At 39.5% G+C, this 17,458-nt stretch overlaps 2 protein-coding genes across 3 annotated transcripts; one reads left to right on the top strand and one right to left on the bottom strand.

The window, feature by feature from the left end:
• Positions 1–229: 229 nt before the first annotated feature.
• On the bottom strand, positions 230–2,715 carry LOC131349444 (P2Y purinoceptor 8-like). The gene is made up of 2 exons (XM_058385135.1): positions 2,383–2,715; positions 230–1,934 (listed from the first exon to the last, which is right to left on the bottom strand). Exon 2 carries the CDS (start codon positions 1,931–1,933, stop codon positions 1,085–1,087), a length of 849 nt encoding a protein of 282 aa, XP_058241118.1. The 5' UTR covers position 1,934; positions 2,383–2,715; the 3' UTR covers positions 230–1,084.
• Positions 2,716–3,424: 709 nt separating this feature from the next.
• LOC131348876 (macrophage mannose receptor 1-like) lies at positions 3,425–16,873 on the top strand. Of its 2 annotated transcripts, XM_058384067.1 has the most exons (7): positions 3,429–3,734; positions 4,473–4,697; positions 5,346–5,392; positions 5,850–6,236; positions 7,343–7,684; positions 9,475–9,554; positions 16,058–16,871. In XM_058384067.1, exons 2-7 carry the CDS (start codon positions 4,681–4,683, stop codon positions 16,157–16,159), a joined length of 975 nt encoding a protein of 324 aa, XP_058240050.1. In that variant the 5' UTR covers positions 3,429–3,734; positions 4,473–4,680; the 3' UTR covers positions 16,160–16,871. The 2 variants fall into 2 exon arrangements, with proteins under 2 accessions (XP_058240051.1, XP_058240050.1); XM_058384068.1 differs by lacking the exon at positions 5,346–5,392 and having other exon boundaries at positions 3,425–3,734; positions 16,058–16,873.
• The last annotated feature ends 585 nt before the right edge of the window (positions 16,874–17,458 follow it).

Raw genomic sequence — 17,458 nt, 5'->3', positions numbered from 1 at the left:
TTTGAAAACTCAATACTTATCACCCACATGGAAACACTAGATAATATCATTATTTTAATCATTTTTTTACAATTAAAAAAAACAAAACATACATAAATTAATGTATACATTTAATTATAATAATTATATTTACCAAAGAAACAAAATGATTAAAAAAATACTTGAATTAAATTATGACATACACACTGATCAGCCATAACATTATGAGCACCTGCCCAATATTGTGTTGGTCCCCTTTTTGCTGCTAAAACAGCCCTGACCCGTCGAGGCATGGACTCCACTAGATCCCTGAAGGTGTGCTGTGGGATCTAGCACCAAGATGTTAGCAGCAGATCCTTTAAGTCCTCTAAGTTGTGAGGTGGGGCCTCCATGGAGGTCCTTAAAGGATACTTACAGTTCTTAAAGGATCCTTTTGATAGATACTGACCACTGCAGACCGGGAACACCCCACAAGAGCTGCAGTTTTGGAGATACTCTGATCCAGTGGTCTAGCCATCACAATTTGGCCCTTCATCAAACTCGCTCAAATCCTTACGCTTGTCCATTTTTCTTGCTTCTAACATCAACTTTGAGGACAAAATGTTCACTTGCTGTCTAATATATCCCACCCACTAACAGGTGCCATGATGAGGAGATACTCAGTCTTATTCACTTCACCGGTCATAATGTTATGGCTGGTCGGTGTAATTAAATAATTCATTATTGAATAGATTTATGAATGAAATTATTTGATGATAATTACAAGAAAATCTGGAATATGCAGTTACCGAAGTTTTATCTTTTATTCATATAATCTCACTGTGTTTTCTGTAATTTTATTTAATTCGTATATTAAAATTAAATTTGTGCTTGTGTTGATAAGTCTGTAATGAGATGTTTGTGGGTCAGGTCAGGAAGGAGTCTCCAGTGTCAGTGCTTTATCACAGTCAGAGGTAAAGGTGTGACATGAGGCATGACATTACCTCATTACCTCTCAGTAAAGTTGGGACTGGATTAACAGGATGTGGTGATGATTCCTTCACAGTGGAGAATAATCTCACTTCCAGGTTTTATGCAGGAGGAAAAACTCCTATCATCTCCAGCTTTACAAACATCTCATTAGCCTTAATTTTCCAGCTTTGTGCAGAAAAAAGATAGGATGCACAAACCCTGCGGCGAAATTCACAGACATGCTAATGGCTATCGCTAAGTTGAACACCTCCAGAGTGAAATGTTGTTTCATGATAAAAAGACACAGAAGTGGGAAGATTTGCAACAGAAACACCATTAAATTGACCAAAACTATTTTAAAAGCCTTCCTCTTCATGGCGTTCCTCCCAGCCTCGTCGCTCCGCCTCTCGGTGCCGCCCGGTCCCGGCCTTCTCAAAGCCATCAAAATCGACAGGAAACAGAAAATGTCCACGTTGAAAATGACACTGTGCATGAAGGCCAAAGTGCTAAAGGGCAGCTGAGGGAAGGTTAAGACGCAGGACATGGCACACACCAGAGAGTTCGTCCAGCTCACTGTCGCACAGGCCAGGCGATACCTCATGTGATTGTACCTGAGGAAGGTGATGGGGTGGACCACGGCTAAGTAGCGCTCCAAACACACACAGCACTGGAAATAGCAGCGAGCCGATATGCTAATGCCCCAGAAAAACCCCAGAGCTTTAGTGGCACACAGCTCAGTGTTCACGTGGCACATGATGGACAGAGGTGCTGTGAAGGACAGCAGGATCTCTGAGGTGGACTGACTCACGGTAAACGTCACATCCATATCCTTCAGTGCACCTTGAGTGAACAGAAGAAAAAGCACATAGCAGTTTAGAGGAAGTCCAATGGAGAGGCTGATGATCTGATTAAAGATCACAATTATAGACGAGGCAGTGAGACTATGAGTGTCCTTCAGGTCCAGGGTCGAGTTTGTCATGTTGGTGTTCATGGCCTCAAACATTCTGCAAGGATAAAGACACAGACAATCAAAATGGAGGTGATTTGCATTCATGAACACAATGGTACCTCAAGGGTTCCTTAGTTTGTGTGAAATGTGCTAGCTTTTTACAGGGGATAAAGAAATCAGCTGAAATATTCATAACATTTACATGAGACTGGAATGTTGATGTGTCACAGCTGGACAAACAGCACCTTTTTTCTCTTTTCTACAACAAATGAAGAGAGTGAATTTTATTTAGATTTAAAACAATAAACCAAAGATATTTACAGATAACATACAAGCATTTAAAAAGCTAAGCTCAAATAGAACACTAATTAGCTGTACGTGAGAAAGCCATGCTAATTAACTGACTGTATATTTTTTAAATACACAACTCAGAAAAAACATCATGAAGAGAGAGAATAAAAATAATGATCATGAATTCTACCATATTCTTTCTAAAGACTTACAGAATTCCAGAAGAACCCGAGCTGTGAGGATCTGGCTGTGAACACGGCCTCTGAGGGATTCAGTGTGGAACTGATGCGGCTCGCGTCGGAAAATCTCTCAGATACAGCAGCAGCTGAATGAGAATTTATCCATCACACTGACAGCCAATGCAAATCCGGGTGTTGATTATTTTTCTGTAACTCTGTAAGTCTGTAGCTCTGACTGAACCGTTTCCATAGTAACAGCTCATTCACAAGGACATGTACAGCACACGCTCTATATACAATGATGTTTGTTTAAATCTCTTTACTGAAATGTGGCTGATATTTTGAAGCGAGTGTCGAATAAACCGAATAAACCCTTTGACTGGTGTGTGTGTGTGTGTGTATTGTTCCTGGAAAACGGGAACTTAATGTAGCCCCGCCCTTATATCTTATAAGCTTCTATACAGCTTTCAAGTCTTGTGTGAATCTGCATAACAAATCATGAGTTACAGCTGTTTGAGTAGATCAGAGTACCCAGAGCATCAGGCTCCTCCCTAGTACATCAGGCTCCTCCCTAGATCATCAGGCTCCTCCCCGGTACATCAGGCTCCTCCCTTTAACATTCTGCCCCTCCAGCGTACGTTAGGTTCCTCCTCAGTAGAACGGATTATCATGTAGCAGCCCAATTGTTTACAGATGTTGCTAATGGTCACTGTGGGTCAGACAGTCCTGATTAAATTGACACGAAGTTACTAAAGAAAGAGCAAACATCTAAGGACTGGAGCACACTATGAGCTTTCACATTATACAAATTAATTGTATAAAAATAAAAAATCTAAGTGCACTAAAAGTGCAGTGAATTCACTCGGCCTTGGAGAGTGTGTTACTCCCTGGGTTTATGTGTTGACCTGACACTGTGCCCTGCTGTGTTTCAGCAAAAATTCCAATTTAAGAAAATTCCATCTGGATTCCATCTGTTGTTGGTGTGAGGAAGCCTAAGTCTGAGGCACTGTTCACTCTGTTTAGAGTCTCTGCCTCTTTTTATCAGTGTTTCCAGAGTGAACACACTTCCACACTAGAAGTCTCTAAAATGATCTCATATCAGCTCTTCACATGATGTTAAAAACATGTTTTTACACAAATGATGTTTCTTTTTCAATCAGAAACATGCTCGGTGGCCAAACTCATGGTCTTTAGCCTTGTTCTTGTGCTGTGAAGACAATGTGACTAACAAATACAGAAAACCTGTGTGTTCCGGAGAAGACGGAGGTTTGCATAGACCTGGGCTTTTAACACACAATGTAAATGAAGAAGGGTTAAACATCAAAAAATGACCGAGCCTCTGAAGGAACAGCAGAATCCTTGACCTTCATGTGTTCACGTCACAGGTACGGAACTGTTTCATTCTTATTATATTGTGTATCATTTCATTATAAAAAAAAAAGCTTTTTAAAGACTTTAAAATCTTTTTTTTTGTCACAATACAGAAAGATATTTCACCAAAATGAAAAAGTTCTATCTATCTATCTATCTATCTATCTATCTATCTATCTATCTATCTATCTTCATTTATTTATTTATTTATTTATTTATCTATCTATCTTCTCCTCAGTAGAACGGATTATCATGTAGCAGCCCAATTGTTTACAGATGTTGCTAATGGTCACTGTGGGTCAGACAGTCCTGATTAAATTGACACGAAGTTACTAAAGAAAGAGCAAACATCTAAGGACTGGAGCACACTATGAGCTTTCACATTATACAAATTAATTGTATAAAAATAAAAATAAAAAATCTAAGTGCACTAAAAGTGCAGTGAATTCACTCGGCCTTGGAGAGTGTGTTACTCCCTGGGTTTATGTGTTGACCTGACACTGTGCCCTGCTGTGTTTCAGCAAAAATTCCAACAATTTAAGAAAATTCCATCTGGATTCCATCTGTTGTTGGTGTGAGGAAGCCTAAGTCTGAGGCACTGTTCACTCTGTTTAGAGTTTCTGCCTCTTTTTATCAGTGTTTCCAGAGTGAACACACTTCCACACTAGAAGTCTCTAAAATGATCTCATATCAGCTCTTCACATGACGTTAAAAACATGTTTTTACACAAATGATGTTTCTTTTTCAATCAGAAACGTGCTCGGTGGCCAAACTCATGGTCTTTAGCCTTGTTCTTGTGCTGTGAAGACAATGTGACTAACAAATACAGAAAACCTGTGTGTTCCGGAGAAGACGGAGGTTTGCATAGACCTGGGCTTTTAACACACAATGTAAATGAAGAAGGGTTAAACATCAAAAAATGACCGAGCCTCTGAAGGAACAGCAGAATCCTCGACCTTCATGTGTTCATGTCACAGGTACGGAACTGTTTCATTCTTATTATATTGTGTATCATTTCATTATAAAAAAAAAGCTTTTTAAAGACTTTAAAATCTTTTTTTTGTCACAATACAGAAAGATATTTCACCAAAATGAAATCTATCTATCTATCTTTATTTATTTATTTATCTATCTATCTATCTATCTATCTATCTATCTATCTATCTATCTATCTATCTATCTATCTATCTATATTACATACAGCTTTAAAAGGTTTTTAACAGCGTGTTTAGAAATGTTTACTAGATATTAAAAACTGTAAACATCTCACACAAACATACTGTAAACAGATTAATAATGTAATTAAAAGAACAGTCAGGTTTTCTTGGTAAGATGTGGTCTGCTTTTCAAATCTGAGAATATTAATAACTCTATATCTGTTTGATTATTTTTATTAATCTGTTGAAGGCTAGCATGTTAATCTTATCCTGGCTCTAAATAAACTCTTCCTCTAGCCTGCAGTGTTATCCAGAGGAGTTTATCAGAATATTTTTGTTTTTTATACAGATATGTTTTGTTTCCCTCCCTGTCTGACCACATCTAGATATAATTTTCCAGTATAACTTTATAACAAATGGCATTTTTACACTTTGGACATAATGACTTTTTTTTTAAATCCTCCTCAGATCCTCGTCTGTCATGAAGCAGATTATCTTTCTCGTCGTTCTCGCCGGTGAGAGCTAATTTAGAGAATATCTTCTTTGTAAATGATCCTTTCCTTTAGATGCCTTGCACTGATGGAGAAACACTTATGGGTTAAGATCTCTGGGTGTGAGAAGATGTGAGAAACCTCTACAAAATCTTAGCATGAAGAAATGATAAAAGCTCAAACGTCCTCCCACCATGTAATAATCTTCCTTGCAGATCTTCCAGCTAGCGCTTTACACTTTATAATTTAGATCTGAAGGACAGCTTAGCTGTAAAATGAAGCAGATCCAAACAGCCAGACTCGAGATGTTGGGAAAGATGGGTTGCAATAATTCAGCTAAAAATACCAAAGATTTTTTTTTTCCGAATGACGTTCACCTGATTCATAAAGATTCTTGTCCGTGTACTTTTTTTTTTTTTAACAAATTAGCCTTTGACTAGAGTTTTGTGTTTTTATGTAAATCTTCCAACTCCTCCATCAGGTGCTTTCACTGCATCCATCATGCAAACAGTCCATCATAAATATTATGTGATCCTGACGGCGATGACATGGCCTGATGCGCAGAATTACTGCAGAGCGAAGTACAATGACCTGGCAACCATCGTGAGTGATGAAGACTGGGTTAAAGTGAAGAATGAATTAGGAAGAAACAATGTGATGTCACGCTGCTGGACCGGACTCTACAACGATATCAACAGCTGGCGCTGGTCCTTAAACAACGTCCTGTTGAGTAATATTACTCTGAAGAAGTGGAACCCTGGAGAACCTGACAATGCTGGTGGCCGTCAGTCCTGTGCTGCAATGGATCCAGTGGGAAACTGGTCTGATCAGACCTGCTCAGACACAATGGCATTTATATGCTACAACTGTGAGTAAAAGTTCTCATTTCAGTTTGCAAGCTTTTGGTTTCATGTTTCTTTTTATGACTTAATTTTCTGTGAAAGATCAGACACACAACAAAAAGACTTCAGGGATTAAGTCAAAGCAGTGGATTGAAAGCAGGATAAAATCACCAAGGTTACGCTATGTATTTTATAACTACAGCAACTCGAAGTTAGACTTACGGTTCCTGGAAAACATCTTTATGTGGCCCCACCCCTTGTATCTGACCACGCCCCCACATTTATATAAAACTTTCAAGTCCTCCCTTTTACATTAGGCACCTCCTTGGTACATCAGGCTCCTCTCTTTTACATTCGGCTCCTCCCCAGTACAGCAGGCTCCTCCCCCTTTACATGAGGCTACTCCCCAGCAGATCAGGCCCCTCCCTTTTACATTAGGCTCCTCCCCAGTACATCAGACTCCTCCCCTTTCAGATAAGGGTCCTCCCCAGTACATCAGTCTCCTCCCTTTTACATTAGGCTTCTCCCCAGTACATCAGAATATTCCATTTTACTTCAGGCCCCTCCCCAGTACATCAGGCTCCTCCCCAGTACATCAGGCTCCTCCCCAGTACATCAGTCTCCTCCCTTTTACATTAGGCTTCTCCCCAGTACATCAGAATATTCCATTTTACTTCAGGCCCCTCCCCAGTACATCAGGCTCCTCCCCAGTACATTAGGCTCCTCCCTTTTACATCAGTCTCCTCCCCAGTACATCAGGTTCCTCCCTTTTACATTAGGCCCTTCCCCAGTACAACAGTCTCCCCCCTTTTACATTAGGCACCTCTCCAGTACATCAGGCTCCTCCCCAGTACATCAGATTCCTCCCCAGTACATCAGATTCCTCCCCAGTACATCAGGCTCCTCCCCAGTACAATTAGCACATGAGTAACAGAGCAAAATATAAAATAATGTATAATGTTACAGTCAGTGCTGGATCAGATGTGTAAGCCGATTCTGAACACCAGATATTTCCCTATGCAAATACTGATGTAACTTTGGACATTTGGACATGTCTTCACCTGCAGTCTGAAGGAATTCTACACTGTTGTTTGCATGAACTTCATAATTCCATACTCATTGTCCTTCACAGCTGGTAACACTGGTGCTGACCGCTTCATTGGTGTCTCTAGTCCTCTGATGAGCTGGACTGAAGCTCAGACTTACTGCAGAACATTTCACACTGACCTGGCCAGTGCATTCAACCAGACGGACAATGACCTGCTACAGCAGGTGACCTCTACACAGGGTAGCTCCTGGATGGGGCTGTTCAGGGACACATGGAAGTGGTCAGACAGAACCATCCCTAATAACCTGCGCTGGCGTCCAGGACTGCCCGATAATTATTATAGAAATGACAACTGTGGGACGGTTTATAACGGAGTGTTCATTGATTTATCGTGCTCCAGACTTTACTACTTCGTCTGTCACGGCAGTAAGATTTCTCTTTTCTTGGCTTCTGCTGTCAGACTTTTGTGTTCCTGAAAGTCACAGGACTGATTTTACTACATGACTCACACACACACACACACACACACACACACACATATACACAAAGAGACACAAACACACACATATACACACACTCACACACACACTACATCCTTACATCTAACCCTGACCTTAAACCCGAAAAAGAATTTAGACTTTTAAATAATTTCAGTTTATTAGATATCACACACATTTCTCAAGGAATTAATCAAAATTTTTTCACTTCACATTACGAGGTGATGAGTCCCACAGGATCGCAGGATTATTTATCATCTGCACTTTCAGGACGTCACGGGGGGTCAGATTTTATTCCTGTGATGTTTACATGTGAAATGTTTGTGATGTTCTGTGTAAGAGAAAAACATTTATCAAAACTCATGAAATACCAAATGAATTTATTTTAAATTAGGTGTGTGTTCAGGTGTGTGTTTAGCTGTGTGTTCAGGTGTGTGTTCAGGTGTGTGTGTTCAGGTGTGTGTTTGTCTGTGTGTTTAGCTGTGTGTTTAGCTGTGTGTTCAGGTGTGTGTGTTCAGGTGTGTGTGTTCAGGTGTGTGTTTGTCTGTGTGTTCAGGTGTGTGTTTGTCTGTGTGTTTAGCTGTGTGTTTAGCTGTGTGTTCAGGTGTGTGTGTTCAGGTGTGTGTGTTCAGGTGTGTGTGTTCAGGTGTGTGTTTGTCTGTGTGTTTAGCTGTGTGTTTAGCTGTGTGTTCAGGTGTGTGTGTTCAGGTGTGTGTGTTCAGGTGTGTGTTTAGCTGTGTGTTTAGCTGTGTGTTCAGGTGTGTGTGTTCAGGTGTGTGTTTGTCTGTGTGTTTAGCTGTGTGTTCAGGTGTGTGTGTTCAGGTGTGTGTTTGTCTGTGTGTTTAGCTGTGTGTTTAGCTGTGTGTTCAGGTGTGTGTGTTCAGGTGTGTGTGTTCAGGTGTGTGTTTGTCTGTGTGTTCAGGTGTGTGTTTGTCTGTGTGTTCAGGTGTGTGTTTGTCTGTGTGTTCAGGTGTGTGTTTGTCTGTGTGTTTAGCTGTGTGTTTAGCTGTGTGTTCAGGTGTGTGTGTTCAGGTGTGTGTTTGTCTGTGTGTTTAGCTGTGTGTTCAGGTGTGTGTGTTCAGGTGTGTGTTTGTCTGTGTGTTTAGCTGTGTGTTCAGGTGTGTGTGTTCAGGTGTGTGTTTGTCTGTGTGTTTAGCTGTGTGTTTAGCTGTGTGTTCAGGTGTGTGTGTTCAGGTGTGTGTTTGTCTGTGTGTTCAGGTGTGTGTTTAGCTGTGTGTTTAGCTGTGTGTTCAGGTGTGTGTGTTCAGGTGTGTGTTTGTCTGTGTGTTTAGCTGTGTGTTCAGGTGTGTGTGTTCAGGTGTGTGTTTGTCTGTGTGTTCAGGTGTGTGTTTAGCTGTGTGTTTAGCTGTGTGTTCAGGTGTGTGTGTTCAGTTGTGTGTTCAGGTGTGTGTGTTCAGGTGTGTGTGTTCAGTTGTGTGTTCAGGTGTGTGTGTTCAGGTGTGTGTTCAGGTGTGTGTGTTCAGGTGTGTGTGTTCAGTTGTGTGTTCAGGTGTGTGTGTTCAGGTGTGTGTGTTCAGTTGTGTGTTCAGGTGTGTGTGTTCAGGTGTGTGTTCAGGTGTGTGTGTTCAGGTGTGTGTGTTCAGTTGTGTGTTCAGGTGTGTGTGTTCAGGTGTGTGTGTTCAGGTGTGTGTTCAGGTGTGTGTGTTCAGGTGTGCTGACATTATTTCAGGAGTTTCACCGTCCCTCTTTTCTGCTCAGTTGTCTCTGTGAGGAAGCAGCAGGTGAGGCTGCAGGTGAAGTCTGCTGGAGGTGTGTTTGACTCGGCCGTGTTAGAGCTGGTGAGTTGCAGCATGTCTCTGTTCCTGTATCAGGTGAAGATCCTCCATGAGATCAGGAAAAGAGGGAAATGTTCCTCTGCTCTGCTTTCACATCATTCCAGTTCCCCTAAATCAGATACACTGAAGACAATTAGGACTGCATTGCCACACCCACTCATACCCTAGCAACCATTTACAACACCATAGTAACCATTTACAACACCCTAGCAACCGTTTACAACACTATATCAACCATTTACAACACACTAACAACCATTTACAACACCATAGCAACCATTTACAACCCCAAAGCCACCATTTACAACACCATAGCAACCATTTACAACACCCTAGCAACCATTTACAACCCCAAAGCCACCATTTACAACACCATAGCAACCATTTACAACACCCTAGCAACCATTTACAACCCCAAAGCAACCATTTACAACCCCACAGCAACCATTTACAACACCACAGCAACCATTTACAACACCATAGCAACCATTTACAACACCCTAGCAACCATTTACAACACCCTAGCAACCATTTACAACACCCTAGCAACCGTTTACAACACCCCATCAACTATTTACAACACTATATCAACCATTTACAACACACTAACAACCATTTACAACCCCAAAGCAACCATTTACAACACCATAGCAACCATTTACAGTGTCCTAGGAAACATTTACAACAGCGTAGCAACCATTTACAGTGTCCTAGGAACCATTTACAGCACCCTAGCAAACATTTACAACACCCTAGCAAACATTTACAACACCGTAGCAACCATTCACAACCCCAAAGCAACCATTTACAACACCCTAGCAACCATTTACAATGCCATAGCAACCATTTACAACAACATAGCAACCATTTACAACACCATAGCAGACATTTAATTTGAAGATCTTTTCATTTATTTGCATTAAAATCCTTCATCCTTAGATGACATCCTTACATAAACTTTATTAATATGTTTTAATTGTTGAACAGGTTCATATTTTATATTTATAATGTAAATGAAGACATTAACAGTGTAACAGACTAACAGTGTAAGAGAGTAACAGACTAACGGAGTAACAGTGTAACAGAGTAACAGTGTAACAGAGTAACAGTGTAACAGAGTAACAGAGTAACACAGTAACAGTGTAACAGAGTAACAGAGTAACAGAGTAACAGTGTAACAGAGTAACAGTGTAACAGTGTAACAGAGTGACAGTGTAACAGTGTAACAGAGTAACGGAGTAACAGTGTAACAGAGTAACAGACTAACAGTGTAACAGTGTAACAGAGTAACAGTGTAACAGAGTTACAGAGTAACAGAGTAACAGAGTAACAGCGTAACAGAGTAACAGTGTAACAATGTAACAGTGTAACAGAGTAACAGTGTAACAGAGTAACAGTGTAAGAGAGTTACAGAGTAACAGAGTAACAGTGTAACAGACTAACAGTGTAAGAGAGTAACAGACTAACGGATTAACAGTGTAACAGAGTAACAGTGTAACAGAGTAACAGTGTAACAGAGTAACAGTGTAACAGAGTAACGGAGTAACAGTGTAACAGAGTAACAGAGTAACAGTGTAACAGAGTAACAGTGTAACAGAGTAACAGACTAACAGTGTAAGAGAGTAACAGACTAACGGAGTAACAGAGTAACAGTGTAACAGAGTAACAGTGTAACAGTGTAACAGAGTAACAGTGTAACAGAGTGACAGTGTAACAGTGTAACAGTGTAACGGAGTAACAGTGTAACAGAGTAACAGACTAACAGTGTAACAGTGTAACAGAGTAACAGTGTAACAGAGTTACAGAGTAACAGAGTAACAGTGTAACAGAGTAACAGTGTAACAGTGTAACAGTGTAACAGAGTAACAGTGTAACAGAGTAACAGAGTAACAGTGTAACAGAGTAACAGTGTAACAGACTAACAGTGTAAGAGAGTAACAGACTAACGGATTAACAGTGTAACAGAGTAACAGAGTAACAGAGTAACAGTGTAACAGAGTAACAGTGTAACAGAGTAACAGACTAACAGTGTAAGAGAGTAACAGACTAACGGAGTAACAGAGTAACAGTGTAACAGAGTAACAGTGTAACAGAGTAACAGTGTAACAGAGTAACAGTGTAACAGAGTGACAGTGTAACAGTGTAACAGAGTAACGGAGTAACAGTGTAACAGAGTAACAGACTAACAGTGTAACAGTGTAACAGAGTAACAGTGTAACAGAGTTACAGAGTAACAGAGTAACAGAGTAACAGCGTAACAGAGTAACAGTGTAACAATGTAACAGTGTAACAGAGTAACAGTGTAACAGTGTAAGAGAGTTACAGAGTAACAGAGTAACAGTGTAACAGACTAACAGTGTAAGAGAGTAACAGACTAACGGATTAACAGTGTAACAGAGTAACAGTGTAACAGAGTAACAGTGTAACAGAGTAACAGTGTAACAGAGTAACGGAGTAACAGTGTAACAGAGTAACAGAGTAACAGTGTAACAGAGTAACAGTGTAACAGAGTAACAGACTAACAGTGTAAGAGAGTAACAGACTAACGGAGTAACAGAGTAACAGTGTAACAGAGTAACAGTGTAACAGTGTAACAGAGTAACAGTGTAACAGAGTGACAGTGTAACAGTGTAACAGAGTAACGGAGTAACAGTGTAACAGAGTAACAGACTAACAGTGTAACAGTGTAACAGTGTAACAGAGTAACAGTGTAACAGAGTTACAGAGTAACAGAGTAACAGAGTAACAGTGTAACAGAGTAACAGTGTAACAGTGTAACAGTGTAACAGAGTAACAGTGTAACAGAGTAACAGTGTAAGAGAGTTACAGAGTAACAGTGTAACAGACTAACAGTGTAAGAGAGTAACAGACTAACGGATTAACAGTGTAACAGAGTAACAGTGTAACAGAGTAACAGAGTAACAGTGTAACGGAGTAACGGAGTAACAGTGTAACAGAGTAACAGTGTAACAGAGTAACAGAGTAACAGTGTAACAGAGTAACAGTGTAACAGAGTAACGGAGTAACAGTGTAACAGAGTAACAGTGTAACAGAGTGACAGTGTAACAGTGTAACAGTGTAACAGAGTAACGGAGTAACAGTGTAACAGAGTAACAGACTAACAGTGTAACAGTGTAACAGAGTAACAGTGTAACAGTGTAACAGAGTAACAGTGTAACAGACTAACAGTGTAAGAGAGTAACAGACTAACAGAGTAACAGTGTAACAGGGTAACAGTGTAACAGGGTAACAGTGTAACAGAGTAACAGTGTAACAGAGTAACAGTGTAACAGAGTAACGGAGTAACAGTGTAACAGAGTAACAGTGTAACAGTGTAACAGTGTAAGAGAGTAACAGACTAACGGAGTAACAGTGTAACAGAGTAACAGTGTAAGAGAGTAACAGACTAACGGAGTAACAGTGTAACAGTGTAAGAGAGTAACAGTGTAACAGAGTAACAGTGTAACAGAGAAATGGAGTAACAGTGTAACAGTGTAACAGAGTAACAGTGTAACACAGTAACAGTGTAACAGAGTAACAGTTTAACAGAGTAACAGTGTAACAGTGTAACAGTGTAACAGAGTAACAGTGTAACAATGTAACAGAGTAACAGACTAACAGTGTAACAGAGTAACAGTGTAACAGAGTAACAGACTAACAGTGTAACAGAGTAACAGTGTAACAGAGTAACAGTGTAACAGAGTAACAGAGTAACAGTGTAACAGAGTAACAGTATAACAGAGTAACAGTGTAACGGAGTAATGGAGTAACAGTGTAACAGAGTAACAGTGTAACAGAGTAACAGTGTGACAGTGTAACAGAGTAACAGTGTAACAGTGTAACAGAGTAACAGTGTAACAGAGTAACAGTGTAACGGAGTAACAGAGTAACAGTGTAACAGAGTAACAGACTAACAGTGTAACAGAGTAACAGTGTAACAGTGTGACAGAGTAACAGTGTAACAGTGTAACAGAGTAACAGACTAACAGTGTAACGGAGTAACGGAGTAACAGTGTAATAGAGTAACAGACTAACAATGTAACAGTGTAACAGAGTAACAGAGTAAAAGTGTAACAGAGTAACAGTGTAACAGAGTGACAGTGTAACAGAGTGACAGTGTAACAGTGTAACAGTGTAAAAGAGTAACAGTGTAACAGAGTAACAGAGTAAAAGTGTAACAGAGTAACAGTGTAACAGAGTAACAGACTAACAGTGTAAGAGAGTAACAGTGTAACAGAGTAACAGTGTAACAGAGTAACAGAGTAACAGTGTAACAGAGTAACAGTGTAACAGAGTAACAGTGTAACAGAGTAACGGAGTAACAGTGTAACAGAGTGACAGTGTAACAGAGTAACAGAGTAACAGTGTAACAGTGTAACAGACTAACAGTGTAAGAGAGTAACAGACTAACAGAGTAACAGTGTAACAGGGTAACAGTGTAACAGAGTAACAGTGTAACAGAGTAACAGTGTAACAGTGTAACAGAGTAACAGGGTAACAGTGTAACAGAGTAACAGTGTAACAGAGTAACAGTGTAACAGTGTAACAGAGTAACAGTGTAACAGAGTAACAGAGTAACAGAGTAACAGTGTAACAGTGTAACAGAGTAACAGTGTAACAGAGTAACAGTGTAAGAGAGTAACAGACTAACGGAGTAACAGTGTAACAGAGTAACAGTGTAACAGAGTAACAGTGTAAGAGAGTAACAGACTAACAGAGTAACAGTGTAACAGAGAAATGGAGTAACAGTGTAACAGAGTAACAGAGTAACAGTGTAACACAGTAACAGTGTAACAGAGTAACAGTGTAACAGAGTAACAGTGTAAGAGAGTAACAGACTAACGGAGTAACAGTGTAACAGTGTAAGAGAGTAACAGTGTAACAGAGTAACAGTGTAACAGAGAAATGGAGTAACAGTGTAACAGAGTAACAGTGTAACAGTGTAACAGTGTAACAGAGTAACAGTATAACAGAGTAACAGTGTAACGGAGTAATGGAGTAACAGTGTAACAGAGTAACAGTGTAACAGAGTAACAGTGTGACAGTGTAACAGTGTAACAGAGTAACAGTGTAACAGTGTAACAGTGTAACAGAGTAACAGTGTAACAGAGTAACAGTGTAACGGAGTAACAGACTAACAGTGTAACAGAGTAACAGTGTAACAGTGTGACAGAGTAACAGTGTAACAGTGTAACAGAGTAACAGACTAACAGTGTAACGGAGTAACGGAGTAACAGTGTAATAGAGTAACAGAGTAAAAGTGTAACAGAGTAACAGTGTAACAGAGTGACAGTGTAACAGAGTGACAGTGTAACAGTGTAACAGTGTAAAAGAGTAACAGTGTAACAGAGTAACAGAGTAAAAGTGTAACAGAGTAACAGTGTAACAGAGTAACAGTGTAACAGAGTAACAGAGTAACAGAGTAACAGTGTAACAGAGTAACAGTGTAACAGAGTAACAGTGTAACAGAGTAACGGAGTAACAGTGTAACAGAGTAACAGTGTAACAGAGTAACAGTGTAACAGAGTAACAGTGTAACAGTGTAACAGAGTAACAGTGTAACAGAGTAACAGTGTAACAGTGTAACAGAGTAACAGTGTAACAGAGTAACAGTGTAACAGTGTAACAGAGTAACAGTGTAACAGAGTAACAGCTTAACAGAGTAACAGTGTACCAGAGTAACAGTGTAACAGAGTAACAGTGTAACAGAGTAACAGAGTAACAGACTAACAGTGTAAGAGAGTAACAGACTAACAGAGTAACAGAGTAACAGTGTAACAGACTAACAGTGTAAGAGAGTAACAGACTAACAGAGTAACAGAGTAACAGTGTAACAGTGTAACAGAGTAACAGTGTAACAGAGTAACAGCTTAACAGAGTAACAGTGTACCAGAGTAACAGTGTAACAGAGTAACAGTGTAACAGAGTAACAGAGTAACAGTGTAACAGACTAACAGTGTAAGAGAGTAACAGACTAACAGAGTAACAGTGTAACAGGGTAACAGTGTAACAGAGTAACAGTGTAACAGAGTAACAGTGTAACAGTGTAACAGAGTAACAGTGTAACAGAGTAACAGTGTAACAGTGTAACAGAGTAACAGTGTAACAGAGTAACAGCTTAACAGAGTAACAGTGTACCAGAGTAACAGTGTAACAGAGTAACAGTGTAACAGAGTAACAGTGTAAGAGAGTAACAGACTAACGGAGTAACAGAGTAACAGTGTAACAGTGTACCAGAGTAACAGAGTAACAGTGTAACAGAGTAACAGTGTAACAGAGTAACAGTATAACAGAGTAACAGTGTAACAGAGTAACAGTGTAACAGAGTAACAGTGTAACAGTGTAACGGAGTAACGGAGTAACGGAGTAACAGTGTAACAGAGTAACAGAGTAAGAGAGTAACAGCCTTCATTCAGCTCTCACATGTTACACAGGAAATGCTGAAGGCCTTTGAAAATATAAAAGGATTTGATCATTATTAAAAATAAACTGATTCTGATCTTCAGGTGAAGCAGAAACTGGAGGAACATGGCATGCTGGAGAACACCACGGTGACCTGGAGGGTGCAGCCTGATGGAAACATCTTCCACAAGAAAAAAAAAGGATGACCTGTAACGGCTATATGTTATTTACACATAAGTTTAAAACTCAGATCAATATAATATCCACTGTGGTAAAAATAAATGCAAGATAAATTAACTAATGTCTTACCTTTTCTCCTTTAATTCTGTATTCTGCTTTTGTTCAAGTGTATCATTAATAGGAAGTGTATAAGTGAATATACGCCCTGGAACTAAATGATAAAATATCTATAGATTTTTCCTCGCACTTTAATTATATTATATTCTCTACCTCTTAATACTGTAAGTTTAGCGGACCCCGTCCGAATAACGGCAGAAACTTTTTCTGATGTTTCTTGAAGCTTTATTGCATGTTTAACGCTGTGGAAATATCCTTTATAACTTCAGAAATCACCTCAAGAGCTAAACTAAGTAGAAGGATACGCATTAAAAGTCTGGTGTGTAAACTCTCTCTCTTCACATTATTATCTGCATACACAGCAACTTACACAAAATATTTGTTTTTAACTAACGATAAACAAATATGTATGTATACCTTATGCCTTTTCAGGGGGTGCTTAACAATCTAGCAAACCTTGGAAACCATGAACCGTAACAATCAGCGTGTGCTACCTTCCATTACTATTGCAATCATCACTCCAAAAGCTGCCGTCAAAATCAATCTCCTCGTTTTGTAAGACAAATTTAGCAGACCTTTTTACATAATTAACCCCACAAAAATATAGATCAAAAATGATACGTACAAAACAAATTAGAAAATGAATTACAATGAAGTCTGTTACAGTACGAATTATTAAATAAATGAATAAAACCCTTTATTTTCCCTAAAGACATTTATTTCTTTGTAGTCAAGTGAATGAGAATGAGCAACAGTTTGTGCTTTAAATGCATTTATAAGATTCACCACAAGGTGTCGCACAACACAAAGAAAAAAACAAAAAACACACAGCGCCAGAGGTTCAGGATCGGTACAGTGATAATCTTATAACTCTGACTATTTCTTATTTTTATTTTTGGGGGATCCCACATTAGCAAACACAAACACATTAAATTCTTCTTCATATTACAAAAGTTTGTTTAAAACTCTCAATTAGCTGGCTAGCAAAATTTACAGAAAAATATCACCTAAATGTCATAATGATTGAGTTCAGGTGTTTCTCTGCACTCATTTCTACCAGGTGAATTAAACCCAAAGTCCACAGCCATCTCTGTTAGCAGTAAAATTCAATATATTGACAAGTCAGAAATTTCTGCCCTGCTCGATTTGCCCCATCACCTGCAAGTGCTGCTGCTGTGGACTGCAAGTGTCCAGGACTTTGATAATGT

This window comes from Hemibagrus wyckioides, linkage group LG29 (genome assembly GCF_019097595.1).
Source record: "Hemibagrus wyckioides isolate EC202008001 linkage group LG29, SWU_Hwy_1.0, whole genome shotgun sequence".
Classification (NCBI taxonomy): domain Eukaryota; kingdom Metazoa; phylum Chordata; class Actinopteri; order Siluriformes; family Bagridae; genus Hemibagrus; species Hemibagrus wyckioides.
The sequence above is the reverse complement of the archived record's forward strand: the minus strand, read 5'-3'. Positions and strand labels throughout refer to the sequence as shown.

Bases quoted from the DNA above. Each gene is read 5' to 3' on its own strand.
- LOC131348876 (XM_058384067.1), top strand. The intron at 6,237-7,342 runs GTGAGTAAAAGT...TGTCCTTCACAG, and splicing joins GGCATTTATATGCTACAACT to CTGGTAACACTGGTGCTGAC. The intron at 9,555-16,057 runs GTGAGTTGCAGC...TCTGATCTTCAG, and splicing joins ACTCGGCCGTGTTAGAGCTG to GTGAAGCAGAAACTGGAGGA.
- LOC131349444 (XM_058385135.1), bottom strand. From the start codon at position 1,933: ATGTTTGAGGCCATGAACACCAACATGACAAACTCGACCCTGGACCTG.